General features: G+C 40.4%; 1 protein-coding gene across 21 annotated transcripts in view; it reads left to right on the top strand.

The window, feature by feature from the left end:
• The window catches only part of LOC131356515 (E3 ubiquitin/ISG15 ligase TRIM25-like), a 73,825-nt gene extending 62,541 nt beyond the window's left edge, over nucleotides 1-11,284 (top strand). The window contains exons 21-32 of one of the 21 annotated variants that reach the window (XM_058395589.1): nucleotides 4,821-4,865; nucleotides 5,009-5,062; nucleotides 5,251-5,304; nucleotides 5,442-5,513; nucleotides 5,884-5,928; nucleotides 8,094-8,138; nucleotides 8,296-8,349; nucleotides 8,485-8,529; nucleotides 8,677-8,730; nucleotides 9,098-9,142; nucleotides 9,429-9,497; nucleotides 10,871-11,012. In XM_058395589.1, coding sequence (XP_058251572.1) covers nucleotides 4,821-4,865; nucleotides 5,009-5,062; nucleotides 5,251-5,304; nucleotides 5,442-5,513; nucleotides 5,884-5,928; nucleotides 8,094-8,138; nucleotides 8,296-8,349; nucleotides 8,485-8,529; nucleotides 8,677-8,730; nucleotides 9,098-9,142; nucleotides 9,429-9,484 — 569 coding nt within the window. In that variant the 3' untranslated portion in view covers nucleotides 9,485-9,497; nucleotides 10,871-11,012. Of the gene's footprint in view, nucleotides 1-4,820; nucleotides 4,866-5,008; nucleotides 5,063-5,250; nucleotides 5,305-5,441; nucleotides 5,514-5,883; nucleotides 5,929-8,093; nucleotides 8,143-8,295; nucleotides 8,350-8,484; nucleotides 8,530-8,676; nucleotides 8,731-9,097; nucleotides 9,143-9,428; nucleotides 9,498-10,870 lie in introns of those variants that run through there. The other 20 variants (XM_058395603.1, XM_058395602.1, XM_058395593.1 and 17 more) reach the window with 20 other exon arrangements.
• The last annotated feature ends 3,076 nt before the right edge of the window (nucleotides 11,285-14,360 follow it).

Here is a 14,360-nt window from a genome sequence, read left to right as displayed (position 1 = left end):
GTTTAGCGGAGGCAACTCTGGTGCTACTGTGGCGAAACCCGTAGGGGACAAAGCAGAAACATCCGATACTGTGAAGAGTGACAGAGATGGGTGAGACGGCATCCGAGCCCCCCTTTCAGATAAGCCAAGTGGAGGAACTAGAAAGCAGTCTCAATGCTGACATCAGAGATAATGGAGATTCAGATGCTGAGATGGAAGCAGAACCTGTTTTTTAGATCCCCACTAAACGCAAGAAAAGATCTAAAAGTAAGAGCAACAAGCAGGCTAAAAAACACGAGTCAGATGTGGAAGAAAGTGATGGTGGCTCCACAGACTCAAGTTGGTCACAGTGTTCACAATCAAATGAAAGGGAGATGGTCTACACTGCAGAAGGAATTTCAGCGTTTTTGAGAAACACCAAGGGTAAAAGGTTGGTAAATGTTGTTGAATATTTCCCTGATACTGAACAGTTTGTCCAGGATGTTAAGAAGTTAATGCGGTGTGGAGTGTTTGAGCAAACTGAAATTTATCATCTGAAGGCCATAGTGACTAAAATCAAAAAGAACAATGAAGGTTCTTTGTAGACTGCTGAGCTCTGTTACACTAAAACCACTGATTAATTGCACTATGTGGGTGATTTTTTTAAAAAATTTTTTACTATTTAATAATGAGCGCTATCACTGCTGTAACCCTCAACATCAATGGTGCCAGGGACCACAGAAAGAGAGCAGCAGTGTATGAGATGGTGAGACACAAGCCCGCAGATGTTGTTTTCCTGCAGGAAACGCATAGCGATCCCGGAAACTCCTCGGACTGGGCGAGTGAGTGGAAGGGACTTGTGTTTTTAAGTCACAATACCTCTCTTAGCGGTGGTGTTGCGCTTTTATTTTCAGTCTTTTAACCCACAGTCTTATGATGTTGATGAAGTTGTAGAAGGCAGTCTTTTAAAAGTGCGAGCGTTTTATGAGAAAGAGGTTTTTGTTTTTATTTGTGTGTACGCTCCCACCCTAAGTGTGGAGAGAATGGTGTTCTTAGACATTTTAAGCACCGTCATTGGTTCTTGTGGTCAGAGTGAAGTTTTAATCATTGGTGGGGATTTTAACTGCACTGCAGATGTTTTAGATAGGAACCATTTAGAACCTCATGCTGCCTCTCGCAAACGCCTGTGTGAGTCTATAACGACACATGACCTGAGTGATGTTTGGAGGAATTTCCACAAAACAGAGAGACAATACACCTGGTCCCATTGTAAAGAGAACCTCCTCTCACTAGCCAGGCTTGATTGTTTTTATACTTTTAAACATCAGCTGAATATTTTTAGGTCATGTGTTATTTATCCTGTGGGTTTTTCAGATCATTTTATGGTACAGTGCACTTTTAAGAAAAATAATGTAAAGCCACGTAGCGCATACTGACATTTTAATGTGGCACTTTTAGATGATGTTAATTTTAGAGAGAGTTTTAGTTTCTTTTGGAATGTTTTTAGGCTCCAGAAGCTGACTTTTACATCACTGCAAGATTGGTGGGATGTGGCGAAAGTGCATATTCAAATGTTTTGTCAACAGTGCGCTCACAATGTGACTAAGGACATCACCAGATCACTTGGAGCTCTAGAGATTGAGGTAGTGGAACTCCAGGGTTTGGTGGAGTTCACAGGAAATCAAGGCCATATTGAGGCTCTCAAAAAGAAAAAACATGCGTTGGGCGAGTTGTTGGACACAACAGTACAGGGGGCGCTGGTCCGCTCGTGCTTTAAAAGTGTAACGGAGATGGACGCTCCTTCCGAGTTTTTCTTTAGTCTTGAGAAGAAAAATGGACAGAAAAGGTTTATACATGCTTTGCGAACAGACTCAGGGGAGCTTGTTACTGATCCTACTGAAATTCGCAAGCAGACAGTCAGCTTTTACTCAAAGCTGTATGAGAGTGAGCTCGCAGCTGTGCCAGAGGTGGAGGAAGATTTTGTCGGGAATCTTCCTAAAGTAACTGAGGAGTCAGCTAGGGAACTGGACAGGGAGCTGACCCTTGAGGATTTGGAGGTTGCAATTAACAGCATGCAGAATGGGCGGTCATCTGGTATTGATGGGCTTTCAGTCGAGTTCTTCAAGGCTTTCTGGTCAGTGACAGGGCAGGACTTGCTGGAAGTGCTGAGGGCGAGTGTATATGAAGGCAGACTGCCTCTGAGTAGCCACAGAGCAGTCCTGACCCTACTCCCAAAGAAAGGTGATCAGACTGACCTCAGGAACTGGCGCCCTGTCTCCTTACTCTGCACAGACTGTAAGGTGCTCTCAAAAGCATTGGCAACAAGACTAGGGAAGGTAATGGAGCAAATCGTCCACTTTGACCAGACGTACTGTGTGCCTGGCAGGTCTATCCACGACAATGTACACTTGATTCGTGACGTTTTGGACGTCTCAAGACTACTGGGGCTGAAGACTGGTCTTATTTTCATGGATTAGGAGAAGGCTTTCGACCGGGTTGAACACCAGTATTTGTGGAGGGCGTTAGAGAATTTTGGGTTCAACTCCGGGTTCAACGCCATGATCCAGGTGCTGTACAGTAACATTGAGAGCGTACTGAAAGTTAACGGTGGTTTATCTGTGCCTTTTAAAGTGTATAGGGGTATTAGGCAGGGCTGCTCTCTGTCTGGCATGTTATACACCCTGGCTATCGAACCTTTACTATGTCAGATAAGAAGTAAGATTGCTGGTCTGTCTATACCAAGGTGTAATAGCCCATGCTGTGTTTCTGCCTATGCCGATGATGTTGTTGTGATGGTGAATGATCAGAGAGACATTGACATTTTAACTGACATCATAAGAAAGTTTAATATGATATCATCTGCAAAAGTAAACTGGAACAATGTGAAGCCATTTTAGTTGGGGATTGGAAAGGTGGGGAACCATGTCTCCCAGATAATGTAACCTGGAAAACAGGTGGTTTTAAGTATTTGGGAGTGTACCTGGGAGACAGCAGCTATGTTAAGAAAAACTGGGAAGGCATAAGTGAGAAGATAAAAGGACGTCTTAACAAATGGAAATGGCTCGTTCCAAAGATGTCATATAAGGGCGGAACTTTGGTTATAAACAATCTAGTTGCTTCAATGTTATGGCACAGACTGGCCTGTATTGACCCCTCTCAAAAACTTCTAGCAGACCTGCAGGCCATGATGGTGGACTTTTTTTGGGACAAACTGCACTGGTTACCACAAAGCATCCTGTACTTACCCAAGGAAGAGAGCAGACAAGGACTTATCCACATATCCAGCAGGACTGTGGCGTTTCGTCTTTGTCATGTACAGAAGCTCCTCACTGGCCCTGTGAACCTCTCATGGAGAGCAGCTGTGTATAGAATACTACACACAGTGGGAGGATGGGGTCTGGACAGGTCACTGTTTTTAATGGACACAAAGCAACTAAGCCTAGCTGGTTTACCAGCTTTTTATCAACGGGTTTTTAAAGTTTTTAACCATTTTAGGTTGCAGAAGGAGAACTGTTCATCACTGTACTGGCTTCTCAATGAACCTCTCATCCATGGCGCTCGGCTGGATGTCACCAGCAGGATCTCTCCAGCCCTAACCAGAGCATTGATCTCCACGAGGACTGTGACACTGCGACAGTTGGTGCAACTGTCAGGACCGGACTTTACCCACTTGAACCAAGTAGCAGCACGGCTAAGGGTGAGGTCTGTAAGTGTGGTTGCACAACTTTTACAGAGGTGGAGGTCAGCACTCGCATCTGAGGAGCGCATGTGGCTCAGGGACTACTGCGCTGGTGTGCTCAGCTCTGAGGAAGGTGAGCCCAATCCAGTTCTTTCGCTTGTACCTAATCTGTCAGAGGTCTCAGGTCCCCTCCTTGGAGATGGGGAAAAACAGCTATAGGCCTTAACACAGACTCGGGTAAGAGCCTCTACAAACTGTGTGTTAAAGTGTACAATAAGAGATGGTTAGACGGGAGGGTAGACACGCCCTGGCACAGTGTCCTTGGGCTGAATGATGATGTAAAGCCAGAGTGGCGAACGTTGTACAAACCACCGTTAACTAAAAGAACAGGTGACCTGCAGTGGAAAATACTGCATGGCATTGTCTCTGTTAATACTTTTATCTGTATTTTAAACCCAGAGGTCACACATGAGTGTCCTTTTTGTTTACAGAGGGAGACAGTGTTTCATGCTTTTATGAACTGTTTTAGACATTGCCCACTTTTTAATGTTTTAGCGAGTGTCTTTGAATTTTTTATCACGGTTTTTACCCCACAGGGTTTTATCCTTGGTTTTAAATACCCCAGAAAAGAAAAGTGTCAACTGGTCAATTTTATCCTGGGCCAGGCGAAACTGGTCATCTACACCAGCAGAAAAAACAAAGTGACACAGAACACACAACATGATGTTACTGTAATTTTTCAGAGACTGGTCAAAACAAGAGTCTTTGTTGATTTCAACTTTTATAAAAGTATGAATGACCTTGAAAAGTTCCAGCTGATGTGGTGTTATGGGGGAGCCGTGTGCACTGTTTTAAATGATGAGCTGCTGTTTACACCTGAGTTCAGATGAACTGTTTTTAACCTCCTGTGTATTTTAGTAGTTTTTAACTAGGTTTTTGATGTGCCGTGCCATGTATGTATGTATGTATGTATGTATTTATTTATTTATCTTTAATGGTAATGTGCGGCTAAAGTGAACAAATAATTGGATTTAATAAATGACCATCAAAAGTCAAAGTCTCTCTCTTTCTCTCTCTCTCACACACACACACACACATTGAGTATTTTAAATCCTTAGAAATAATCAGTGCATTAATCCTGTTGTAACTGGAGTAACTGTAGCTGTGTTTAATTGTACTTTAGTGAAGGAAGGAATTCCTACTTCATCCTTGCCTGAAGAAAATAAAGGTATGTAAGTGCATCTCTGTCTCTGTCTTTCTCACACACTGATTATTTTGGCTGATTGTCTACTTTTAGGTTAAATATCAGCCACACATTTTAATATTAAAGCTAAAAAGTTTACTGAATTGGCTTTCATTGTATTTCTTTAGGAAATTTGCTTTCCCGTCAGACTCCAGCTCCTAGATTGAGTACAGTTGATCAAGGTAAGTATTTCTCTCTCTCTCTCTCTCACACACACACACACACACACACACACACACACACACACACACACACTTTGTTCATTTGATGTCACTCTAAACAGGAAAGGAAGCAGTAGTATTTTGACTAACACCAAGTTGGCAAGCAGGAAGTTCAATAGGCTGAATTGGCTTTCATTGTATTTCTTTAGGAAATTCCCTTTCCCGTCAGCCTCCAGCTTCTAGATTCAGTACAGTTGATCAAGGTAAGTATCTCTCTTTCTCTCTCTTTTTCTCTCTCTCTCTCTCTCTCTCTCTCTCTCTCTCTCTCTCTCTCTCTCACAAACACACACACACACCTACATAGCCACAGCTAAAACTGTGCGCGTTTGTGTTTCTGTAGAATGGGACCATTCTGAAAAGGCTCCTAAACCCATGGGTTTTAGAGATAGTATTAGAAGACCTTATCAGACTTGTAAGTATCTTCCCTCTCTCTCTCTCTCTCTCTCTCTCTCTCTCTCTCTCTCTCACACACACACATACACAAACACACACACACACACTTTGTTCATTTGATGTCACTCTAAACAGGAAAGGAAGCAGTAGTATTTTGACTAACACCAAGTTGGCAAGCAGGAAGTTCAATAGGTGTTTTATTGCCTGTCTGGGGCAGGGGCATTTCTAGAGTTTGATTAAGTATGATTAAGGATAGTCTCTCTCTCTCTCTCTCTCTCTCTCTCACACACACACAAACACACATTCAGTATTTTAAATCCTTAGAAATATTCAGTGCATTAATCCTGTTGTAACTGGAGTAACTGTAGCTGTGTTTAATTGTACTTTAGTGAAAGAAGGAATTCCTACTTCATCCTTGCCTAAAGAAAATAAAGGTATGTAAGGCGGAGCGGAAAGTGAAACCAAACTAAACGTCATGACGGCCAGCGAATAGGAACGAGAATTTAATTTGGGGAAGGAAGTGAGGTAGTGATATACAGCGGTCTAGGAACAAAATGTGGGGTTTTCCATCTGAGGGAGGATCAGAGGAAGAAGCCGCGAGTGTCCAGGGTGGTGGCTGCACCAGTAGCAGCTGAGCACAAACTCACGCAGAGGTACAGCTGGAGTAAAAGCCGGAGGGTCGCCGAGATCATTATCCGAGCACCGGACCAGCACAAAGTCGCCTGTTGTCTCAGGAGTGAATGGAAAGTGCCTTTACCTGGGTATGCTTATCCTCTACCTAACATCACTGAGATTTTAGGGTCGCTCTCAGGAGCAGTTATCTTTTCCAGTATTGACCTGAACAGTGGTTACTGGCAGGTGACGATGGACCCTGAGAGTAAATCTAAGACTGCCTTCATCACCTCCTCTGGGTTATACCAGTTTAATGTGATGCCTTTTGGACTGAAAAATGCTCCAGCAACATTTCAGAGGTTGATGGAAACTGTTCTTGGAGAATTGAGAGGGAAAATATGTTTTGTATACATTGATATCATTGTATACTCCCCATCTCTGAACCAGCATTTCCAGGATCTCCAAACTGTCCTTTCCAGACTGCAAACTGCTGGTTTAACCATCAACCTGAAAAAGAGCTAATTCTGTCTGACATTCCTTGGTCATGTGGTGAACATCAAAGGCATTACAGCAGACCCAAGTAAAGTGGAAGCCATACGTTCTTACCCTGTGCCCACCAACCTGAAAGAAGTTCAGTGTTTTCTAGGACTTTCAGGATGGTACCACAGATTTGTGCCCAACTTCTCTCAGGTCGCTAAACCTATCAATGCGCTGAAGAAAAAGGGTCGCCCATTTCAGTGGACACAGCAGTGTCAGGAAGCTTTTGACCAGTTGAAAGCCTGATCTGCAACGAACATTTGTGGTCTATACTGATGCCAGCGACACTGGACTCGGTGCAGTTTTGGCCCAAAGGAAAAACAGTGGTCTGGAGGAGGTAATCGCCTATGGGAGTAGGACATTGAACAAAGCAGAGGTAAACTATTCCGTGACAGACAAAAGAATGCTTGGCAGTAGTGTGGGCACTAGAAAAATGGCAACATTATCTTGAACCCAAACTATTTACCGTTGTTACTGATCATTCAGCTTTACAGTGGGTGATGAATTCCACTAAGACTACCAGCCGACTGATTCGATGGGCTCTCCGCCTGCAGAGATTTGATTTTGTGGTGGAATACCGCAAAGGAAAACTGAACATGGCACCTGATGCACTTTCCCGCATGCACTCCAGACCTCAATGCCATCTTTACATATCTATGATTATTGTATGTAATAGGTGGCATTTGACGGCAATCCGGGTCATTTGGTTAATCATTTAATTATTTTGACAGGTTAACCCCTGTCTGGTGCCCGAACTAGTATTACTTTAGTTAAAATGTTCAATTGGGTGTTGCCACCGTTACAACACATGATTGTCCTTTTTGTTCACAGAGAGAAACAGTTTTTCATGCTTTTATTCACTGCTCCAGGTTATTTCTACAGTTTGCGTTTTTACAGAGCATTTTAAGGTCTTTTAATATTGGTTTTAAGTATGTCAGGAAACACCGGGTTAAGGTGCCAACTGATCAATTTCATATTTGGTCAGGCCAAAATGGCAATATACCTGAGCCGGAAAAACCGAACTGCACAAAACACTGACTGTGATGCCATAAAAATTCTGAAAAGGTTGATGAAATCTAGAATTTTAACTGATTTTAATTTTTACAAAAGTATGAATGACTTGGATGTATTTAAATGTGTGTGGTGTGGTGATAATGTTTTGTGCTCTGTTGCAGAAGGGAAACTTAACTTTGCAGCAGAGCTAAACTAATCACTCATATTTAAAATAATTTATTGGCATTATTTTAATACGTATTTATTTATTTATCTATTTATTTAATTAAGTCACTGTGACTCATGTGACCTGTGAAAATAAAGATGCGTAAAAAGTAAAAAAAAAAAAAAAGTCTCACACACAGACACACATTCAGTATTTTAAATCCTAAAAATATTCAGTGCATTAATCCTGTTGTAACTGGAGTAACTGTAGCTGTGTTTAATTGTACTTTAGTGAAAGAAGGAATTCTTACTTCATCCTTGCCTGAAGAAAATAAAGGTATGTAAGTACATCTCTTTTTCTCTGTCTGTCTCTGTCTTTCTCACACACACTGATTATTTTGGCTGATTGTCTACTTTTAGGTTAAATATCAGCCAGACATTTTAATATTAAAGCTAAAAAGTTTACTGAATTGGCTTTCATTTTATTTCTTTAGGAAATTTCCTTTCCCGTCAGACTCCAGCTTCTAGATTCAGTACAGTTGATCAAGGTAAGTATCTCTCTCTCTCTCTCTCTCTCTCACACACACACAAACACACATTCAGTATTTTAAATCGTAAAAATAATCAGTGCATTAATCCTGTTGTAACTGGAGTAACTGTAGCCGTGTTTAATTGTACTTTAGTGAAAGAAGGAATTCCTACTTCATCCTTGCCTAAAGAAAATAAAGGTAATTGCATCTCTTTCTCTGTCTTCCTGTCTTTCTCACACACTGATTATTTTGGCTGATTGTCTACTTTTAGGTTAAATATCAGCCACACATTTTAATATTAAAGCTAAAAAGTTTACTGAATTGGCTTTCATTGTATTTCTTTAGGAAATTTCCTTTCCCGTCAGCCTCCCCCTCCTAGAGTCAGTACAGTTGATCAAGGTAAGTCTCTCTCTCTCTCTCTCTCTCTCTCTCTCTCTCTCACACTCACACTCACACACACACACACACACACACACTTTGTTCATTTGATGTCACTCTAAACAGGAAAGGAAGCAGTAGTATTTTGACTAACACCAAGTTGGCAAGCAGGAATTTCAAGAGGTGTTTTATTGACTGTCTGGGGCAGGGGCATTTCTAGAGTTTGATTAAGTATGATTAAGGATAGTGTCTCTCTCTCTCTCTCTCTCTCTCTCTCTCTCTTTCTCACACACAAACACACATTCAGTATTTTAAATCCTTAGAAATAATCAGTGCATTAATCCTGTTGTAACTGGAGTAACTGTAGCTGTGTTTAATTGTACTTTAGTGAAAGAAGAAATTCCTACTTCATCCTTGCCTGAAGAAAATAAAGGTATGTAAGTGCATCTCTGTCTCTGTCTTCCTGTCTTTCTCACACACTGATTATTTTGGCTGATTGTCTACTTTTAGGTTTAAATATCAGCCACACATTTTAATATTAAAGCTAAAAGGTTTAGGAAATTCCCTGTCCCGTCAGCCTCCCTCTTCTAGATTCTCTCTCTCTCTCTCACACACACACACACACACACACACACACACACACACACACACACACACACACACTCGCACACACCCCTACATAGGCACAACTATAACTGTTTGCATTTGTGTTTCTGTAGAATGGGATCATGAACAAGATCATAAACCCATGAGTATTAAAGATAGGATTAAATGACTTGATCAGGCTTGTAAGTGTATCTCTCTCTCTCTCTCTCTCTCTCTCTCTCACTCACACACACACACACACACACACACACACACACACACACGTTATTATTAATACAGGTTATTATTATTAAAAGTAGCCACTTCACACAGTCACACAGGTTTGTGTTTTAACAATTAACCCTCTTCTTATCCATGTGAGCACATGAGTGAATAAACTAATATGCAGATTAGTTTGGTTAAAACAAAAGAAAGAAAGAGTTTCACATGAATGTGTTTTATAGAAAACCCATAGACATTGTTTACCCAACAATATATATCCTGTTTTCTGCAACTGTAACAAAATAAATTGGATTTATGTTATGTTACCATTAACTAATTTAATTAGCATAGTAACTGATGTTTCTTCTGTTAAGACAAATGCAGCTTAGGTAGCAGTAGCTAGCTAATATACAGGCTTATGTTTAATGAATTTGTAAAGTATACATGATATACGAATGGAAGGTAAGGAGGATGAACACTTTGGACTGGTGAAGGACGTGTTCTGTGCTGACTGTGGTGAAGATGTTCAGTGGCTGCTAGTTAGGCACCAATGATATGTGCAGCCTCTGCAGGGATTTTCTTTCAGACACCTGAGTTTGTCAGGATGCTACTAATGGTTTAGTGATTTAAAAAAAAACCTGTTATGATCTCAGGAGGCATGAATTTACTTCAGTCTCCTCAGGAAGGAAAGACACTGTTGCTTTCATATTGAGAAAATAGAATCGATATCAACAAAAGCTTCGTGTCAGCTTTCACAGTAATAAATTATCTATCTGTATATGAAGTGTGAGAGTTCTCAGTCTCCTTATGGAGCACTCAGTAACTGAACAGTAACTGATGTAACATGACCATTTAAAAGTACTTCACACATCACCAACCAAATACTTTTACCACAAAACATCTTGTTCCAAAAAGACATGGATAAAATATAATAGTTATTGTTCATGGATATTTACATTTAGATTCATGGCATTTGGCCATATCCAGAGCGACATACAAACATGCTTTAAAAACTATTAATTAATACACTATGAAACTATAAATCATAGCTTTGTTACAGCACATATAATTCAGAGTTCATTTAGTTCATTTTGTAGAATTAAACATTTTTAAACCATGATTTATGATGGTACATGACTTTTTATGTCATTTTAGTGAGTAGTTTGACTGGTTTATTAAATAAGACTGATTATAATCAAGACTTTGAGATAGAGTCCTACTTTTTTCAGGTCGTCAACAAGACATTCTCAAAGACAGTCTTTAATTTATTAATTAATTTAATTTTAGAGATTATGTTTAACGTTAGACATTATTATAACTCCAACTTTACTCTTTTCTCTTTTCCCTCATTTAGGAGCTGGCAAATATGAGAAACCTGAAACTCTCACTCTACAGCCTTCAGTCTCTCTCTGTCTCTCTCTCTATCAATCTATCTATTCTTATAAAAAAATATATATATATCTTTTTTTTTTTTTTCTCAAGTGCATACTGTGGAATTAAACAGTTGGTTCAGCAAGTGTAGATTGTGTTATTCTGACCCAAAAACGTTTAACAATGTATTTTGCCAAGACAAAATTAAAGGTTTGCTTATAGCTTTTAACAAATTAAATATGTTAATTTGTTTAGTTTTATTCATTTGTCATCATCAGTTGATCAATTTTGATTTTGTTTGAATTGTGATTGTTATACTAATGATTAATTTATCTGTAATCATTAGTGTTGCATAATCCAAATGTATTGGTTCACATGTTCTAATAAAAATATACAATAAAAACCATCTGTGATTTACAGGCTTACGAGGTTTTTGTAGCATTTATTTTAGATTATAAAATAGTTGGTCTGCTAGTTGGTCTGCTAAAACCCATTTAAAATCCACTGCGAAAAAGATATCAAATAAAGAAATATCATTAACAGTCATTACAAACTAATACTGCTTTACATACATACAAGCTAATGTCTTCTTTGCACACTATATTCTCAGTTAAGTTTGATGTCAAGAGTCAAGGCAATAAGCTTTTATTATCATTTTAACCATATATAGCTGATTCAGTAGAGTGTAATGAAAAAACATTCCTCTAGGACCATGGTGCTATGTAAAATAACACAGAGCTAAAGACTAAAAGGTAAGTTGTCCTAGTCACAAAGGTGCATAGTGTGCATAGCTGAATGCAAACAGTGCAAGGCAAAGGACAGTGCAGACAGACAATGCAACAGGACAGATGCATAATATAGTGCCGAACGCTCTGCAGTCTGTATCAACCATTGTGCAAATAAGATGATTTGTAAACAGTAAGAGGATTTTCGTGAACATATGTACACAAATGTAAATGTACTGTTTCCCGCTGCTGGGCTTTGTTGCTGATGTTAAGTGACCAGGTGAGGTTCTCCACCAGGTGAATACCAAGGAATTTGGTGCTCTTGATGATAACCATGGATAATGTGTCGATGTTTAGATGAGAATGGTCTCTTTGTGCTCTTCTGAAGTCAACAACCATCTCTTTTTCATCATCTCAACCCACCACGGTTGTGTCTTCTGCAAATTTAATGATGTGGTTCAAGCTGTGCATTGCTACAGAGTCGTGGTTTAGCAGAGTAAACAGCAGTGGGCTGAGCATGGGAACGATAGTGGTGGTCTTTAGGCATGTAGGAACAACAGCGCTGCTCAGGAAAATGTTAAAGATATCAGTAAACGCTAGTTCTGCGCATAACCTAAGCCAGGAATGTTGCCTGGTCCAGCAGATTTCTGTGGGTTAACTCTAAGTAGAGTTCTCCTCACATCGGACATGGCTAAACAGAGCACCTGGTCATTGGGAGGATGGATGATCATCCTTGCCACCACGTTGTTTTGCACCTCAAACCAAGGTTAAAAGCTGTTCAGCACATCTGGAAGCAAGGCATCACTGTCACAGGCAGGTCAAGTTGTCCTGTAGTTAGTGATGACCTGGATGTCCTAATGGCTCAGGCCAGTTTGGCCCTTGCTGTTCTTAAGGCCACTTTGTCAACGGCTCTGAAGGCAGAGTCTCTGGACTTTAGCAGTGCATGCACTTTTTATTTCACCCACAGACTGGAGCAAGTGGTAATGGTCCTGGAGACAATGATGTAATTTGTGCACTTGCCAATGTAGCTGATCACGGATGCCATGTTTGGTCGGTGGAATGGCCGATGGTTGCAGCCTCCCTAAACATGGGCAAGTCAGTGCAGTTTTACTGGTTTACACCTGCTTCAGAGATTAGAGGGTCTGTATACTGGAATTATCATAACATAAGATGTGTTCTGAGTAGCTGAGGTGGGAATGGTGCTCCATGCAGTACATGCTGGCGATGTTTGTGTAAACATGTTCCAGTGTGTTTGCCCCTCTCATTGCAAAGTCCACATGCTGTTGGAATTTAAGTAGCATCGATTTGAGATTTGCATTGTTGAACTCTCTGGAAATAATAAACAGTCCATCAGGGTGAGCATTCTGCAGATCACTAATAGCCCCATAGAGTTCACAGAGTTGCTCCTTAGCATTAGCACTGGGGGGAATGTACACTCATACAATGAAAACAGTAGTGAAATCCTCTGGTAAATAAAATAGTCTGCACTGTAATGTGTGAGTTGATGAGGCAGAGTCCAGTGAGTGTAATCTGTTTATTAGGGCAAAATCAATAATTGTATCTGTACACCAATCCAGCATAACATTATGACCACTGAGAGGTGAAGCTCCTCATCAAGGTACCTGTTAGTGGGCAGGATATACTAGGCTGCAAGTGAACATTCTGTCCTCAAAGATGATGTGTTAGAAGCAGGAAAAATGGGCAAGTGTAAGGACTGAGCGATTTTGAGAAGAACCAAATTGTGATGGCTAGACGACTAAATCCAGTATCTCCACAACTGCAGTTCTTGTGAGGTGTTCCCGGTCTGCAGTGGTCAGTATCTATCAAAAGTAGTCCAAGGAAGGAACAGTGGTGAACTGCTGACAGGGTCATGGGTGGTCAAGGCTCATTGATGCACGTGGAGAGCAAAGGCTGGCCCATTTGATCGGATCCGACAAACAATCTACTGTTGCTCAAATTGCAGAAGTAGTTAATGCTGGTTCTGATTGAAAGGTGTCAAAATACACAGTGCATCACAGTTGGTTGCGTATGGGGCTGCATAGCTGCAGACCAGTCAGGGTGCCCATGCTGACCCTTGTGGACCACTGAAAGTGCCAACAATAGTCACAGAACTGGCATCACAACTGGACCATGGAGCAGTGGAAGAAGTTGGCTTGGTCTGATGAATCGCAGTTTCTTTTAAATCACGTGGATGGCCAGGTGCATGTGCATTGCACACTAGGGGAACACATGGCAACAGGATGCATTATGGGATGAAGGCAAGTTGGCAGAGGCAGCGTCATGCTTTGGGCAATGTTGTGTTGGGAAACCTTGGGTACTGACATCCATGTGGATCCATGTACCACCTACCCAACCATTGTTGCAGACCATGTACACCAGGTCCAACAAGCTGCCACTCCTGGGCCCCTGTATTCTCAGTTACCACAATGTCCAAATATAAAAGCCAAAATACTTAAAATGCAAACCTTGCATAGCAGTCTGAATGCTCTGAAATTAACAGCATTTATAAAATAAATACTTTTCAAAATTGTTCACTGATTCATCAATTTATCAGTTTGAACTTTTAAACATTATTTTTTTATTATTTTTTTTAATTTTTTATTATTTTTTTTTTTTGTTTTAACCTTGTTTAACCATTACCTTTTTTAAATTTATTTATTAAAATTTATGATTCTTTTAAAATGAGCTACAATACACCATACTGACAATGATTGAAGAGGATGCTCAGAATATTTTTGGTTTAGTATT

The sequence above is a fragment of the Hemibagrus wyckioides genome, linkage group LG07, assembly GCF_019097595.1.
Source record: "Hemibagrus wyckioides isolate EC202008001 linkage group LG07, SWU_Hwy_1.0, whole genome shotgun sequence".
Taxonomy (NCBI): domain Eukaryota; kingdom Metazoa; phylum Chordata; class Actinopteri; order Siluriformes; family Bagridae; genus Hemibagrus; species Hemibagrus wyckioides.
Note: the sequence above shows the minus strand (reverse complement) of the source record. Positions and strands in the feature narration are given on the sequence as shown.